Genomic DNA, 18,690 nt, shown 5'->3' with positions numbered 1-18,690 from the left:
CTAGATCTCGTTCTGTATGTACCAGATACCAAAAACTATTGATTTAGGAGAAAATTTAGATTGAGTTATAACAATTTATGGATTTTACACCAGAGGGGGAGATAAAGGGGGGCGGGCGGAGGGTGTCACTGCTTACTTTGTAAGCCCTCGACTTATTTGACCCCTTGAGTCTGTGTATTGGTGAAGGCCAGTATACGTAAAGTTATAATGTGTAAAAATTATGAAAAATTATTTCTCGAAGGGGTCGTGGGACCCCCACCCCTCTTTCCATGCTCGAAAAAAATTTCGCTAGTAGACTACTGTCTGTGTCCCAAATTTCATTAAAATCCGTGTAGCCATTCTGGCGTGATTCAGTCGCAAAGACGAAAAAATATAATAATTAAATTATAACTGTTCCTAGGGGGCGGGGACCACGCCCCTTTTGAAAAATATATATCTAGTAGATCCTTCTAGACTATTGGCTATATGTGTGCAAAATTTCATCCAAATCGGTCCAGCCGTTCTTGCGTTATTGAGTCACAAAGACAAACGTCTGGACAAACATCCAAACATCCAAACTTTCCCATTTATAATATATACTAGCCTTTACCCGCGGCCCCGTCCGCAAGGAGAAAATAAAATATATGTGCTATTCACGTTAGCCTGCTTATCAAGTTGTCTGTTTAAAATTTTTTTCTGTCAATGTATTTTATTTTTTAATACAGTAAAAAAAAAGAACTAACTGAGCTGATGGGCACGCTTACATGAATAGTACAATACACTTTTTTCGAATTAAAAAAAATACATTTTGTTTCTAAGTTAAATTAATTGATATGACAGGGGTGAAAGAATTACTACTCATAGAACAAAGGAGTGAAACTGCAATTAGCTAAAACCAAAAAGAAGTTTTTAAATGAAAGCAGTGTTGCTTTTTCAGGTATTTAGTTGGTTAAAATATTACAAAAATTTTAATTATAGTTGTAATAGTTCGTTACAGGATTCATTTAAAAATAGAACGAAAAAGCTGTGATATATTAAAGATAAAACATACCGAATTTTAATTACGAATAATTTGCCGTAAATCCACGGCCATGTGTGCTGAACTACCGGTTTCGAAGAGACCTAAAATGATCCCGGAAGTGTCCCTAAATAACACCAAATAGTCACGAAATGATGCCGACGGGATCCTGGACAAATCTCGAAAACTATCCAGAAATGATGCCGGTAGGGTCCCAAAATAATCTCGAAGTAGTCACGAAAAGTCCCGAAATGACGCTGACGGGATCCCGGACGGATCCCGAAAACCATCCAGATTTGATTCCTGAACGGTCCGCAAATGATCCCGATATAGTCCGAAAAAGTCCCGAAAAAACTCTGACGGGATCCCGGACAAATCCCGAAAATCGCCCAGAAATTATCCCGGAGGAGTCCCAAAATGATTCCGAAATAGTAGTCACGAAAAAGGCCCGAAATGACCCTGACGGGATCCCGAAAACCATCCAGAAATGACTCTGGAGGGATCCCCAAATGATCCCGGAAAAGTCCACAAACCATCCAGAATTGATCTCTGAAGGTTCCGCAAATGATCCCGAAATAGTCCCGAAAGTCACGAAAAACTCAGACCCATCCCGAAAATCATGAAGAAATTATCCTGGAAGGGTCCCAAAATTACCCCGAAATAACTCCGACGGGATCCCGGACAGATCCCGAAAATCATCCAGAACTGAGCTCTGAAACGTCCGCAAATAATCCAGAAATAGTCCTGAAAAAGTCCCGAAAAAACTCCTTCGGGATCCCGGACAGATCCCGAAAATCACCCAGAAATTATGCCGGAGTGGTCCCAAAATGATTCCGAAATAGTCCCGAAAAAGTCCCGAAATGACCAGACCGATACCGAAAACCATCCAGAATTGATCTCTAAAGGGTCCGCAATTTATCCCAGATAAAGTCGCGAAAAAACTACGAAGGGATCCCGAACAGATCCCGAAAATCATAGAGAAATTATCCCGGAAGGGTCCCAAAATGATCCCGAAAAGGCGCGAAATAACCCCGACGGGATCCCGGACGGATCCCGAAAACCACCCAGAAATGATCTTTAAGGGCAACTGACCCCGAAATAGTCGTGAAAAAGTCCCGAAATTACCCCGACGGGATCCCTAAAACCATCCAGAAATTATCCCTGAAGGATCCCCAAATGATCCAAGAACAGTCTCGAAATTCCCTGACATTTTCCCGAAAAAGTAAAAAAATAAACCCGACGGGATCTCGGACGGATCCCGAAAACGATCCAGAAATGATGCCGGAAGGGACCCCAAATGATCCCGAAAAATTCCCGAAATTCCCCCGATGGGATCCCGGACGGATCCCGGATCATCCAGAAATGATGCCGGTTGGTACCCCAAAATGATCCCGAAATAGGCCAGAAATGACCCCGTCGGGATGCCGGACGGATCCCCAAAAGTATACAGAAATGATGCTGGAATGTGAAATGATCCCCTTAAAGAAAGATGAAAAATGAAACGATCCCCTTATAGTTCCGAAATGATCCTGACGGGATTCCCGACGGATCCCGGAAACTATCCAGAAATGATGCCGGAAAGGTTCCCAAGTTATCCCCAAATAGTCCCGAAATTACCCTGACGGTATCCCGGACTGATCACGAAAACCATCCGGAAATGATGGCGAAAGGGTCCCCAAATGATCCCGCATTAGTCGCGGGTTCCGAAATGACCCTGACGGGATCCCCGAAGGATCCCGGAAACTATCCAGAAATGATGCCGGAAAGGTTCCCAAGTTATCCCCAAATAGTCCCGAAATTACCCTGACGGTATCCCGGACGGATACCGAAAACCATCTAGAAAAGTGGCCGGAAGATATCCCAAATGATCCCGAAAAAGTCCTGAAATGATCCAGACGGAATCCCGGACGAATCCCGAAAACTATCCATCTAGGTTCCCCAAATGATTCCGAAATAGTCCCGAAATGACCCCGCCGGGATCACAGGCGGATCCCGAAAAAGTCCTGAAATGACTCCGACGGGATCCCGTACGGATCCCGAAAATCATCCAGAAATGATGAAGGTAGGTACCCAAATGATCCCGAAATAGTCCCGAAATGATCCCGACGGGATCCCGGACGGATCCCGAAAACCAACCAGAAATGATGCTGGTAGGTACCCCAAATGGTCCCGATATGACCCCGTCGGGATCCCGAACGGATCCCTAAAACTATCCAGAAATGATGCCGGAAAGGTCCCCAAATAACCCCCTAATAGTCCCGAAATTACGCCGACGGAATCCCGGACGGATCCGGAAACCATCCAGAAATGATGCCGGAGGAGACCCCAAATGGTCCCGATATGACCCCGTCGGGATCCCGAACGGATCCCTAAAACTATCCAGAAATGATGCCGTAAGGGTCCACAAATGATCCTGTATTAGTCGAGAAATAGTCCCGAAATGACATCGACGGGATCCCGGACGGATCCCGAAAACCATCTAGAATTGATACCGGAAGGTACCCCAAATGATCCCGCAAAGGTCCCAAAATGACCCCTACAGGATCCCGGACGGATCCCGAAAACCATCCAGAAATGATGCCGGAGGAGACCCGAAATGATCCCGCTAAAGTCCCAAAATGACCCCGACAGGGTCCCGGACGGATCCCGTAAACCATCCCGAAATGATGCCGGAAGAGACCCCAAATGATCCCGCAAAAGTCCCAAAATGACCCCGACAGGATCCCGGACGGATCTCGTAAACCATCCAGAAATGATGCCGGCAGAGACCCCAAATGATCCCGCAAAAGTCCCAAAATGACCCCGACAGGATCCCGGACGGATCCCGAAAACCATCCAGAAATGATGCCGGGAGAAACCCCAAATGATCCCACAAAAGTCCCAAAATGACCCCGACAGGATCCCGGACGGATCCCGTAAACCATCCAGAAATGATGCCGGAAGAGAACCCAAATGATCCCGCAAAAGGCCCAAAATGACCCCGACAGGATCCCGGACGGATCCCGAAAACCATACAGAAATGATGCCGGATGAGACCCCAAATAATCCCGCAAAATTCTCAAAATGACCCCGACAGGATCCCGGACGGATCCTGTAAACCATCCAGAAATGATGCCGGAAGAGACCCCAAATGATCCCGCAAAAGTCCCAAAATGACCCCGACAGGATCCCGGACGGATCCCGAAAACCATCCAGAAATGATGCCGGAAGGGTCACCAAATGATTCCGGAATAGTCCCGAAAATGTTCCAAAATAACCCCGACGGGATCCCGGACGGATCCCGTAAACTATACAGAAATGATCCCGGAAGGGTCCCAAAATGATCCCGAAATAGTCCCGAAAAAGTCCCGAAATTACCCCGGCGTAATCCCGGACCGATCCCGAAAACCATCCAGAAATGATCCCGGAAGGGTCTCGATATGACCCTTACGGGATTACAAATAAGGTGAAGCTAATTATAAAACCATGTTAATAAGGCAGCAAGCGCATTGGAGCGAATAAAAAGTTAGATAGAAACATACAGGTAAAGCTAATAAAAGCGTGCTAATAAAAACAATTGATGGAGGGCGGATGGCGAGAGTAGAGGAGAGGACCACTGATCGTTCCTCCAAAATTGTCTAGATCTCGTTCTGTATGTACCAGATACCAAAAACTATTGATTTAGGAGAAAATTTAGATTGAGTTATAACAATTTATGGATTTTACACCAGAGGGGAGATAAAGGGGGGCGGGCGGAGGGTGTCACTGCTTACTTTGTAAGCCCTCGACTTATTTGACCCCTTGAGTCGGTGATATTGGTGAAGGCCAGTATACGTAAAGTTATAATGTGTAAAAATTATGAAAAATAATTTCTCGAAGGGTCGTGGGACCCCCACCCCTCTTTCCATGTTCGAAAAAAATTTCGCTAGTAGACTACTGTCTGTGTCCCAAATTTCATCAAAATCCGTGTAGCCATTCTGGCGTGATTCAGTCGCAAAGACGAAAAAATATAATTATTAAATTATAACTGTTCCTAGGGGGCGGGGACCACGCCCCTTTTGAAAAATATATAGCTAGTAGATCCTTCTAGACTATTGGCTATATGTGTGCAAAATTTCATACAAATCGGTCCAGCCGTTCTTGCGTTATTGAGTCACAAAGACAAACGTCTGGACAAACATCCAAACATCCAAACATCTTAACATCCAAACTTTCCCATTTATAATATACTAGCCTTTACACGCGGCCCCGTCCGCAAGGAGAAAATGAAATATGTGGGCTATTCACGTTAGCCTGCTTATAAAGTTATCTGTTTAAAATTTTTTGTCTGTCTAATGCATTTTATTTTTGTAATTGAGTAAAAAAAAGAACTTTATGAGCTGATAACCTGATAGGATCCCAAAATGATAACGAAATTATCCAGAAAAAGCCACGAAATGACCACGACGCTATCGCGGACGGATCCCGAAAACCATCCAGAAACACCCCGGAAGTGTTTCCAAAAGTTCCCGAAGTAGTCCCAAAAAAACCCGAAATGACAACGACATGATTCTAGACTTATCCAGATAACCACACAGAAATGATGCCTGAAGGGTACCAAATTGATCCCGAAATAGTCCCGAAAAAGTTCCGAAATTACCCTGACGGGCTCCCGGACGGATCTCAGAAACAATCCAGAAAATATCCAGGAAGGGTCCCTAAATTATCCCGACTAACTCCAGAAAAAGTTCCGAAATGGCTCCGAGGGGATCCACGATGGATCGCGAAAACCATACAGAAATGATTCCGGAAGGATTCCAAAATGATCCCGAAATAGTCCGGAATTGACCCAGATGGGATCCCGCACAGATCCAGAAATGATCCCGGAAGGGTGCAAAAACTATCCCGGAAAAGTAACAAAAAATCCCGAAATGGCTCCTACGGCATCCCGGACGGATCCAGAAATGATCTCGGAAGGGTCCCCAAATGATCCCAAAATGGTCCCGAAATGACCCTGATGGATCCGGCAAACCATCAAGAAATTATGCCGAAAGGGTCCCAAAATGATCCCGAAATAATACAGAAAAAGTCACGAAACGACCCCTAGAGGATCCCCAAATGATCCCGTATTAGCCCCGAAAAGGTCCCGAAATAACCCCGACGGGATCCCGGACAAATCCCGAAAACCATCCAGAAATGATGCCGGAAGGAATCCCAAATGATTCCGTAAAAGTCCCGCATTGATTCCGACGGGATCCCGAACGGATACCGAAAATCATCCAGAGGTGATGCCGGAAAGGTCCTCAAATGATCACCTAATAGTCCCGAAATGACCCTTAAGGGGTCATGGACGGATCCCATAAACCATCCAGAAATGATCCCGATATATTCCCGAAGAAGTCACGAAATGACCCTGACGGGATCTCGAACGCACCCCTAAATGACCCTGACGGGATCCCGGACAGATCCCGAAATCCATCCAGAAATGATCTTGGGAGGGACCCCAAATGATCCCGAAAAAGTCCCGCAATGATTCCGAGGGGATCCTGATCGGATACCGATAACCATCCAGAAGTGATGCCGGAAAGGTCCTCAAATGATCACCTAATACCAAAATGACCCTGACGGCATCCCGAACTGATCCCAAAATCCATCCAGAAATGATCTTGGGAAGGTCCCACAATTATCCCGAAATAGTCTAGGAAAAGTTCAGAAATTACCCTGACGGGTTCCCGGACGAATCCTGAAAGCCATCTCTAAATGATCCCGAAATGACCCTGACTGGACCCCGAAAGGATCCCGAAAACTATCCAGAAATGATGCCGGAAATGTCCTCAAATGATCACCTAATAGTTCCGAAAAGACCCTGACGGGATCCCGAACGGATCCCGACAACTATCTAGAAATGATGCCGAAAGGGCCCGCAAATGATCCCGTATTAGTCGAGAAAAAGTCCCGAAATGAACCCGACGGGATGCCGGACGAATCCCAAAAACCAGCCAGAAATGATGCCGGAAGGGACACCAAATGATCCCGAAAAAGTCCCGCAATAATTCCTACGGGATCCTGAGCGGATACCGAAAACCATCCAGAAGTGATGCCGAAAAGGTCCTCAAATGATCACCTAATAGTCCCAAAATGACCCTGACGGCATCCCGGACAGATCCCGAAATCCATCCAGAAATGATCTTGGGAGGGTCCGAAAATTATCCCGAAATAGTCTGGGAAAAGTCCAGAAATTACCCTGACGGATACCGGACGAATCCTGAAAACCAATCTTAAATGATGCCGAAAAAGTCCCGAAATGACCCTGATGGGACCCGGAAAGGATCCCGAAAACTAACCTGAAATGATGCCGGAAAGGTCCTCAAATGATCTCCCAATAGTTCCGAAAAGACCCTGACGGGATCCCGAACGGATCCCGACAACTATCCAGAAATGATACCGAAAGGGCCCGCAAACGATCCCGTATTATTCGAGAAAAAGTCCCGAAATGACCCCGACGGGATGCCGGACGAATCCCAAAAACCATCCAGAAATGATTTTGGAAGGGACCCCAATGATCCCGAAAAAGTCCCGCAATTATTCCGACGGGAATCTGAACGGATACCGAAAACCATCCAGAAGTGATGCCGGAACGGTCCTCAAATGCTCACCTAATAGTCCCAAAATGACCCTGAGGGCATCCCGGACAAATCCCGAAATCCATTTAGAAATGATCTTGGGAAGGTCCCAAAATGATCCCGAAATAGTCTCGGAAAAGTCCAGAAATTACCCTGACGGGTTCCCGGACGAATCCTGAAAGCCATCCTTAAATGATCCCGAAAAAGCCCCGAAATGACCCTGACGGGAACCCGAAAGTATTCCAAAAACTATCCAGAAATGATGCCGGAAAGGTCCTCAAATGATCCCCTAATAGTTCCGAAATGACCGTGACGGGATCCCGAACGGATCCCGACAACTATCCAGAAATTATGCCGAAAGGGTCCGCAAATGATCCCGTATTAGTCGAGAAAAAGTCCCGAAATGACCCCGACGGGATCCCGGACGAATCCCAAAAACCATCCAGAAATGATGCCGGTAGGTATCCCAAATGATCCCGAAATAATCCCGAAATGACCTCGTCGGCATCCCGGACGGATACCGAAAATTATCCAGAAATGATGCCGGAAAGGTCCACAAATGATCCCCTAATAGTCCCGAAAATGTTCCAAAATAACCCCGACGGGATCCCGGACGGATTCCGTAAACTATACAGAAATGATCCCGGAAGGGTCCCAAAATGATCCCGAAATAGTCCCGAAAAAGTCCCGAAATTACCCCGGCGTAATCCCGGACCGATCCCGAAAACCATCCAGAAATGATCCCGGAAGGGTCTCGACTGACCCTTACGGGATTACAAATAAGGTGAAGCTAATTATAAAACCATGTTAATAAGGCAGCAGGCGCATTGGAGCGAATAAAAAGTTAGATAGAAACATACAGGTAAAGCTAATAAAAGCGTGCTAATAAAAACAATTGATGGAGGGCGGATGGCGGGAGTAGAGGAGAGGACCACTGATCGTTCCTCCAAAATTGTCTAGATCTCGTTCTGTATGTACCAGATACCAAAAACTATTGATTTAGGAGAAAATTTAGATTGAGTTATAACAATTTATGGATTTTACACCAGAGGGGGAGATAAAGGGGGGCGGGCGGAGGGTGTCACTGCTTACTTTGTAAGCCCTCGACTTATTTGACCCCTTGAGTCTGTGATATTGGTGAAGGCCAGTATACGTAAAGTTATAATGTGTAAAAATTATGAAAAATAATTTCTCGAAGGGTCGTGGGACCCCCACCCCTCTTTCCATGTTCGAAAAAAATTTCGCTAGTAGACTACTGTCTGTGTCCCAAATTTCATCAAAATCCGTGTAGCCATTCTGGCGTGATTCAGTCGCAAAGACGAAAAAATATAATAATTAAATTATAACTGTTCCTAGGGGGCGGGGACCACGCCCCTTTTGAAAAATATATAGCTAGTAGATCCTTCTAGACTATTGGCTATATGTGCGCAAAATTTCATCCAAATCGGTCCAGCCGTTCTTGCGTTATTGAGTCACAAAGACAAACGTCTGGACAAACATCCAAACATCCAAACATCCAAACATCTTAACATCCAAACTTTCCCATTTATAATATATATTAGATAGCCTTTACCCGCGGCCCCGTCCGCAAGGAGAAAATGAAATATGTGGGCTATTCACGTTAGCCTGCTTATAAAGTTATCTGTTTAAAATTTTTTGTCTGTCTAATGCATTTTATTTTTGTAATTGAGTAAAAAAAAGAACTTTATGAGCTGATAACCTGATAGGATCCCAAAATGATAACGAAATTATCCAGAAAAAGCCACGAAATGACCACGACGCTATCGCGGACGGATCCCGAAAACCATCCAGAAACACCCCGGAAGTGTTTCCAAAAGTTCCCGAAGTAGTCCCAAAAAAACCCGAAATGACAACGACACGATTCTAGACTTATCCAGATAACCACACAGAAATGATGCCTGAAGGGTACCAAATTGATCCCGAAATAGTCCCGAAAAAGTTCCGAAATTACCCTGACGGGCTCCCGGACGGATCTCAGAAACCATCCAGAAAATATCCAGGAAGGGTCCCTAAATTATCCCGACTAACTCCAGAAAAAGTTCCAAAATGGCTCCGAGGGGATCCACGATGGATCGCGAAAACCATACAGAAATGATTCCGGAAGGATTCCAAAATGATCCCGAAATAGTCCGGAATTGACCCAGATGGGATCCCGCACAGATCCAGAAATGATCCCGGAAGGGTGCAAAAACTATCCCGGAAAAGTAACAAAAAATCCCGAAATGGCTCCTACGGCATCCCGGACGGATCCAGAAATGATCTCGGAAGGGTCCCCAAATGATCCCAAAATGGTCCCGAAATGACCCTGATGGATCCGGCAAACCATCAAGAAATTATGCCGAAAGGGTCCCAAAATGATCCCGAAATAATACAGAAAAAGTCACGAAACGACCCCTAGAGGATCCCCAAATGATCCCGTATTAGCCCCGAAAAGGTCCCGAAATAACCCCGACGGGATCCCGGACAAATCCCGAAAACCATCCAGAAATGATGCCGGAAGGAATCCCAAATGATTCCGTAAAAGTCCCGCATTGATTCCGACGGGATCCCGAACGGATACCGAAAATCATCCAGAAGTGATGCCGGAAAGGGCCTCAAATGATCACCTAATAGTCCCGAAATGACCCTTAAGGGGTCATGGACGGATCCCATAAACCATCCAGAAATGATCCCGATATATTCCCGAAGAAGTCACGAAATGACCCTGACGGGATCTCGAACGCACCCCTAAATGACCCTGACGGGATCCCGGACAGATCCCGAAATCCATCCAGAAATGATCTTGGGAGGGACCCCAAATGATCCCGAAAAAGTCCCGCAATGATTCCGAGGGGATCCTGATCGGATACCGATAACCATCCAGAAGTGATGCCGGAAAGGTCCTCAAATGATCACCTAATACCAAAATGACCCTGACGGCATCCCGGACTGATCCCACAATCCATCCAGAAATGATCTTGGGAAGGTCCCACAATTATCCCGAAATAGTCTAGGAAAAGTTCAGAAATTACCCTGACGGGTTCCCGGACGAATCCTGAAAGCCATCCTTAAATGATCCCGAAAAAGCCCCGAAATGACCCTGACGGGAACCCGAAAGGATTCCAAAAACTATCCAGAAATGATGCCGGAAAGGTCCTCAAATGATCCCCTAATAGTTCCGAAATGACCGTGACGGGATCCCGAACGGATCCCGACAACTATCCAGAAATTATGCCGAAAGGGTCCGCAAATGATCCCGTATTAGTCGAGAAAAAGTCCCGAAATGACCACGACGGGATCCCGGACGAATCCCAAAAACCATCCAGAAATGATGCCGGTAGGTATCCCAAATGATCCCGAAATAATCCCGAAATGACCTCGTCGGCATCCAGGACGGATACCGAAAATTATCCAGAAATGATGCCGGAAAGGTCCACAAATGATCCCCTAATAGTCCCGAAAATGTTCCAAAATAACCCCGACGGGATCCCGGACGGATTCCGTAAACTATACAGAAATGATCCCGGAAGGGTCCCAAAATGATCCCGAAATAGTCCCGAAAAAGTCCCGAAATTACCCCGGCGTAATCCCGGACCGATCCCGAAAACCATCCAGAAATGATCCCGGAAGGGTCTCGACTGACCCTTACGGGATTACAAATAAGGTGAAGCTAATTATAAAACCATGTTAATAAGGCAGCAGGCGCATTGGAGCGAATAAAAAGTTAGATAGAAACATACAGGTAAAGCTAATAAAAGCATCGTTCCTCCAAAATTGTCTAGATCTCGTTCTGTATGTACCAGATACCAAAAACTATTGATTTAGGAGAAAATTTAGATTGAGTTATAACAATTTATGGATTTTACACCAGAGGGGGAGATAAAGGGGGGCGGGCGGAGGGTGTCACTGCTTACTTTGTAAGCCCTCGACTTATTTGACCCCTTGAGTCTGTGATATTGGTGAAGGCCAGTATACGTAAAGTTATAATGTGTAAAAATTATGAAAAATAATTTCTCGAAGGGTCCTGGGACCCCCACCCCTCTTTCCATGTTCGAAAAAAATTTCGCTAGTAGACTACTGTCTGTGTCCCAAATTTCATCAAAATCCGTGTAGCCATTCTGGCGTGATTCAGTCGCAAAGACGAAAAAATATAATAATTAAATTATAACTGTTCCTAGGGGGCGGGGACCACGCCCCTTTTGAAAAATATATAGCTAGTAGATCCTTCTAGACTATTGGCTATATGTGTGCAAAATTTCATCCAAATCGGTCCAGCCGTTCTTGCGTTATTGAGTCACAAAGACAAACGTCTGGACAAACATCCAAACATCCAAACATCCAAACATCCAAACATCCAAACATCTAAACATCCAAATATCCAAACATCTTAACATCCAAACTTTCCCATTTATAATATATATTAGATATTAGATTAGATATTAGATTAGATATATATTAGATTAGATTGGAGTTATTTATTCAACAGTTTAGCGATACGAACGTTAGTAGAAGGTTGCGAATAAGAGGATTTGCAGTAAATTCGTTACAATTGGTGTCAGAAGAGGAATTGCTGAATAAATTCCGAAGATTTTGAATACAACTTGGACATGGCAAAGTTCAGTGAATTGAAGATCCAGCAACTGAAGAAGGAGTTGAAGAGCCGTGGATTGAATACAAGCGGCATTAAACTCGAACTTCAGGCACGACTACGAGAGGCAATGGAAGCAGAAGGAATTAACGTGGAAGAGTATGTCTTTCCTCTTGATGGCGAGGAGACAACAAAAATTTAAGAGAAAAATGAAACATCGCAGACAGTTACGAGCACAGACTTGAACACGATTTTGGCTGCAATATCTGCTCAAACATCGACAATGGCATCTCAACTGGAATCACAGGAAACACGTATAACATCGAATATTGAAGCACAAGAAACGCGCATTTCAGAAATGTCGTCACAAATATCAACCGATATGGCATCCCAACTGGAATGGCAGGAAACCCGTATAACATAACAATTGGAAGAACAGAAGACATATTTGGCATCTCAACTGGAAGCGCAAGAGGAACTTATATCTGAAATGTCGGCACAAATTTCGGAACAGGTATCATCGCAGCTCTTTGTGAAACTAGAAGAGCATGATGCAAACATTTTACAACTCGAGGACAAAATTGATGCCGAGATAGAAGCGTTAAAAGGTCGTATGGAGCAGTTACAACTAAACCGCCCAGCTGTTTCAGCAAGCAATCCAAAGGTAAAAACACCATCCTTTGACGGTTCTGTTCCTTTCCAGGTCTTTAAGCTACAGTTTGAGAAGACCGCAGCAATGAAAAACTGGAATGTTGAAGATAAAGTTGCTGCACTGTTCATGGCGTTGAAAGGGCCTGCAGCTGAGATTTTACAAGCCATTCCAGAGGGCGAACGGAACTCTTATGAAGCATTGATGGGCGCTCTAGAGAGACGATACGGAACTGAGCATAGGAGACAGATATACAAATGGAGTTACTGAACCGCTTCCAGAGGCCTGGTGAATCATTGCAAGACTTTGCGTCGGATGTTGAAAGGCTGGCACATTTAGCGAATGCGGACGCACCCGTGGAATACACTGAAAGGGTAAAGATTCAGAGCTTTATAAATGGCATGCGGGACGTCGAAACAAAGCGAGCTACATACGCAAACCCAAAGCCGACATTCGCAGAAACGGTATCACATGCTCTGACTCAGGAAACAGCGTCGCTTCTGTGTAAGCCAGTTTTCAAAGCACGCCGTGTTGAAGTAGAAAGGCTAGAGTGGGTCGACGTAATATTGGAGGCGCTGAAAGGATCGCAAAAGCGGAGTGAAAGAGTTATCAAATGCGGGAAGCCCGGTCACATTGCACGTCATTGCGATCTTGATTATAGTGGTTTCAACAGCATGGGTGGTCTTAATAACAAAGCTGGAGGAGATGAGCAGGAGCGAGTAAAATGTAGAGATCGAGAGCTAGCTCCAGCTATTGAACGTCCTGTGATATTTGTGTCGCAAATTGGTAGAAAATCGAGCAGTCTTACCGTCAGAGGGAATGTGGATGACAAAGAACGTGTACTGACTGTAGATACGGGCGCATCTCATTCCTTAGTCCGATCTGACTTGGTCAACAGGAGAGTAAAACCGTTACCTGGAGCAAGGTTGCGTACGGTCACTGGCGAGTATAACCAAGTCCAGGGAGAAGTGATATGTGAAGTCTTAATTGCAAAGGTCACAGTTCTACACAAATTCGTTGTGGCGGAGATCGTTGATGAAGTCCTATTGAGAGTGGACTTCTTGGTTGACCATGACATCAAGATCGATATGCAGTGAAGGGTGATACGTTATGAGAGCCAGAATGTGCCACTTAACTTCAGTTTGGAAAAAGGGTTCAGCAGTAATCGAGTGCTGGTGAAAGAGATTCGACAAAAACAACAAAAGTCAAAGGCAGCAATCGGGCAAGGGTTGATGGAACGAATGGGCCAAACAAATCAAAACCAACGGTACCTGCGAGAAAAACACTGGCATTGACAAACCCTAATGGACGCACTAAAATGACTGAAAGAATTTGCCAGAAAGAATGCAAGGGTGGTTTCAAGCCAGCGCGCACTACTATTGTGAAACGTCAAGACGAAACTGATGATGCAAAGTCAATCCGTCAAGATCAAGCTCTGCGAAGTAGTTCTTCATTGGCCAAACAACAGAGTGCGAGGAAACGACCCAGGGTAATGAGTAGTAAGATGAAACACAGGTACGACAAGAAAAATAATTCGGAAGGTTTTCGGGAGGGAGATTTGGAACTGCTATACAACCCTCACCGGCGGAAAGGTGTCCCATCCGAAGTTTGGTGCAGTTGGGAAGGCCCGTACAGGGTTGTGAAGAGGATCAGTGATGTCATATACCGCATACAAACAATTGGGAAACCACGAAACAGAAGGGTGGTTCATTTGGAGAGGCTAGCAGCGGTTAGATCGAGAGATTTGTCTGATCGGGACGATCAGACTTATGTGGAGGGCAGTGTGACGAATATTAGTGACACTAAGTGATACTCCCATCACTAATCTGATACTAAGTAAATAAAGCCACAACAACAATAAAGCAAGTTGCTACACTTGTATGTACGTAAACAAATTAATCATTATGTCTGCACACATACGTGCGGGGCAACAGAGAGAGATACAAGCGCATGTCATCATCAGCCGCTCACATATACACACGCATATGGATACAAATTGCAAATATACGTGTATATAGTGGGTAAACAAGCATCAGGTTCACGAAATTACTAGACCTTGGGAGAAATGGGTGAACGAGGAAACCGAAGAGTATAAAAGCGGCACAGGCTGAGTCAGTCAGTTTGAGTTAAGCAAGCTATCAGTAAGCGAAGTATAAGTTTTATTGTGAATTACTTTAATAAAGGCCATTTTGCATTATTAAATATTGGAGTTATTTATTCAACAGTTTAGGGATACGAACGTTAGTAGAAGGTTGCGAATAAGATTCGTTACAATATGATTTTTCTTGTGAGTGGTAACTTAAGTCATATGGAAACACCAGGAATATCAAATCATTATCATCTTCAATTACCGAGCTTAGAACAGCGATTTCTCCTAGGACTTTTCTGCCAGTGCGCGAAGGTTTCCAAATAGATTAACACCGCATCATTAGGCATCAGTTTTCTCTTTGTTTAATATCGCAAGACTGGCAGATAATCTTCAACACACAAATGGAACAGCTTTAATGGTTCGTTTAATAAGAGAAACGGAACACAATAAGTAATCGTTTAAATTGAGGAAATCTGTATAATTACATTATTAATTGGGTTGTCCGAATCCCATAATACAAAACTTATATGTACATATTTTGACGAATATTAGCATCACTAAGCTGATACTAAATAAATAAAGGCACAACAACAATAAAGCAAGCTGCCACTCTTGTGTACGTAAACAAATCAATCATCATTTACACACATACATACAAAGCAACGAAGCGATACTCACAAACACATGTAATCATCAACCGAAGTAGTACTCAGGCATACACCCGCATATGGCTATAAAATAAACATAAACTACAAATATACATGTATATAGAAATTACCAAGAAGGAGATGCAGCAGTTCTAGAAGGCTAAACGTCTAGACTTTAGTAGAAATATGCGAATGAAGCAACGGAGAGTATAAAAGCAGCGCAAGCTAAGTAGTCAGTAACCAGTAATTTAAGCACGCTATCAGTTGCGAAGTGAAGTTTAATTGTGAAGTATAATTGTTATTTCGAAGTACCTCAAAGTAGTCTAATAAAGACCATTTTGCATTATTGAATATTGGAATAAGCGGAATTTCCCGAAATTCGTTACAATATGACTAGCAGACCCGGCAGACATTGTGCTTCCCTAAATTTGTTCTAGCTGCATTCCGTTTAAGAAGTTTTTACCTGATTGGTTTTGCTTTGTTAATTTTCCGACCGGATGGATAATTGATGTATATTGGAACGATTTTTCGTCATCCCTTGTCAAAATTGGTTTGGAGACAAACCGGTTTCGGCGTTGCACCATAATCAGTGTCGATTTTCGAAAGAGTTTTACATCTTACTCGCCCTCCCCATCTCTCCCCCTTTTCTTTATCCTTTTATTCACTCCTCCCTCTGCCTTTGCCTCTCTTTGTTTCTTTTTCTCGCTCTTCGTTTTTTCCATTCCCCCTTTTCTCTAGCTCCCTCTCCTCCCTCCCCCGCTCCATTTATCCCATTCTCTCTATCTTCGTCTAGCTCGTATCTCTTTCTCAGTCGCTTGCTCCTTCCCTGGTTTTCCTCTAAAGTTCTTTTTATTCTTCTCCATCTCTTATTATATAAGATTCTCAGACCTACTATGTGCTCACAAAATTCCATGAGTATTGGTCGAGCCGTGCCGAAGGAGCTCAACCACAAATACTGCGACACGAGAATTTTATATATTAGATGTAGATATCTCTATTAAATGAAATATATTAAATTTATTTATTTTTTACAGGTTGTGAATAAATATGACTTAAAATTCTTACGATTATCGAGTTGCGATGCTACATTGAATCTTAATTCAGCAATGATGATCATTTAAATCAAATGCATGGCAAATTGGAAATTAAAATTTAGCGTAAAATTTTTGTCTTGCTAAGAGACTGCTAAGATGTGCATTAATTACCTGTCAAATGAAATATAATAACTAATAAACGAAGCTGATAAACCCGGACCGATTTTCAATACGACCGGCCAGAAGCTTCAAAAATCAGGTGAACGAAAATGAGTCGGGAAGAGTCAAAATCGCGTACAAGCAACACCAACAGCAAGTCCCATCCCACCATTAGTACCACTAACATCCCCACCAATAATACAAATACATCAACAGCTGCAACCACATCAATCAATTATACCACCTGCAGTGATGCAACAACAACAAATTCTAATATAAACACCGCCTCGTTCCTAACAGCTTCAAGTGGCAGTGATGGCATTGGTAGTGGTGGCGGTGACCGTCATATAGGTGGTGCGAAAATTTCAACATCTACTCCAAATAAACTCTGTGATGCCACTGACAATTTGACCGGTGGAAATGATGCTCGATGTATTGTTAAGAGCGCTGAGCCCACCACTTCATTGCACGAAATGTTGAGTGCTGCGTTTCATCCCGACGAAAGTATTGCCACAACGATAAGCTCGCCGAGTATCAATAATTTGAGTGTCGCTTCAGCACCAGGAAGCTTTTACAAATCTTCTTCCTCAGCTACTACCTCCACTGGAAGTCCAGTAGCTAAGCGTCACTTGAGTGCTGCATCTATGGCACGAATGCGACCACAATCGAGCTATTCAGCACGCGCACTTGTTTTTGATGATTCCGATCACGATTTAAGCGCAAGTGGTGGAAGCGGTAGTGGTGGCGGCAGTGGAGGTTGTAGCCCAAGAATTAGCAATAAGCAGGATATGAATGTTAGCGCTCCTAAGTTGTCAACACGTTTGGAAGTGTTGAGTGCATCACCAAAAGTTTCTAGTGGAGATAATAATGTTAGTGCTAATTCGTTAACAACATCGCATCCATTGTTGCATAGTTCGAACTTGACGAAATCATCTTCGGGTGGATTGTCAGGCAGTTCTGTATCGTTAACTGGACGCAGTTATAATGCGTTACTACGTAAGATCTCTTATCAGCATGGATACTCGTTGCGTTCATCGGGAAGTGGTAAGATTTTCTTTTAATTCAATTTTTTTCTATTCAAGCTTAGAGGAAGTGCGTAATTGTGGTATAGGCGGCTAATGCGGTACAGAGGGATATCTGATCCACCTTCTACAATTGGTGTGGAATTAAAAAAAAAATATATGTGACGTCTGGTGGCACCTACTTGCCAAACACGCCGCCTTTTAGTTGAGCAAACCATCTGAGCGTGAATGGTTGACCTTTTTTTTGGTTTATTGTGTATATTCTTTAAAAAAAAATTTTTTTTGTTTTTTTTTGGTATTTTACCACAGAGTAAATTTGGGTCATAAACCAGTGTTCAATGAAGAACAAGAAAAATAACTCCTTGACTATTTGCATGGATGAAAAACTGCTCTCCACAACACAACATGCATACACCTAAGGCAAGTCGGTAGGCACGGCACTGCGTAGGGTGGGTAGGAATCTACTTAAACATTGCCGGAGCTTTCAACAATGTCTCTAAATGGGCCATCATGCGTGGTCTTAATTACTTCATAATGGCGGTTGTATGAGGCCACAGAATCTGTGGACAGCGACTGCCGTGAACTCTGGTCATCAACCAGCTGCTCAGGCGTTTCGATGAGGACTGTCAAACTTACGGCGTGCGCAGATGACTTTGCCACTGTCACAGGTGTAAGGACAACAATTAGCTTCTGGCTTCGTGGACAGCCATTCAAAAAAGAACCTACCTAATTTTTTAGCAATATGAGAACCCTGAAAACAGCCCCAACGGCTGCACTGTATGCTATCCTGCACATTCCACCTGTAGACCTGCAAAGAACAAAGCGCTAACAACTGCTACTAGGCTCAGTGCCTCGAGGCAGCTTGGATCGCAGACCATACGGCCATAAAAGTATAGCGTCATCAATTACAGGACGAACTGACTA

General features: G+C 44.1%; 1 protein-coding gene across 1 annotated transcript in view; it reads left to right on the top strand.

The window, feature by feature from the left end:
- The window catches only part of dop (microtubule-associated serine/threonine (MAST) protein kinase dop), a 176,435-nt gene that overhangs the window by 121,712 nt on the left and 36,033 nt on the right, over positions 1-18,690 (top strand). Inside the window, exon 2 of the mRNA XM_067789131.1 lies at positions 16,586-17,788. Coding sequence (XP_067645232.1) covers positions 16,855-17,788 — 934 coding nt within the window. The 5' untranslated portion in view covers positions 16,586-16,854. The remainder of the gene's footprint in view (positions 1-16,585; positions 17,789-18,690) is intronic.

This window comes from Eurosta solidaginis, chromosome 5, assembly GCF_040869045.1.
Source record: "Eurosta solidaginis isolate ZX-2024a chromosome 5, ASM4086904v1, whole genome shotgun sequence".
Classification (NCBI taxonomy): Eukaryota; Metazoa; Arthropoda; class Insecta; order Diptera; family Tephritidae; genus Eurosta; species Eurosta solidaginis.
Note: the sequence above shows the minus strand (reverse complement) of the source record. Positions and strands in the feature narration are given on the sequence as shown.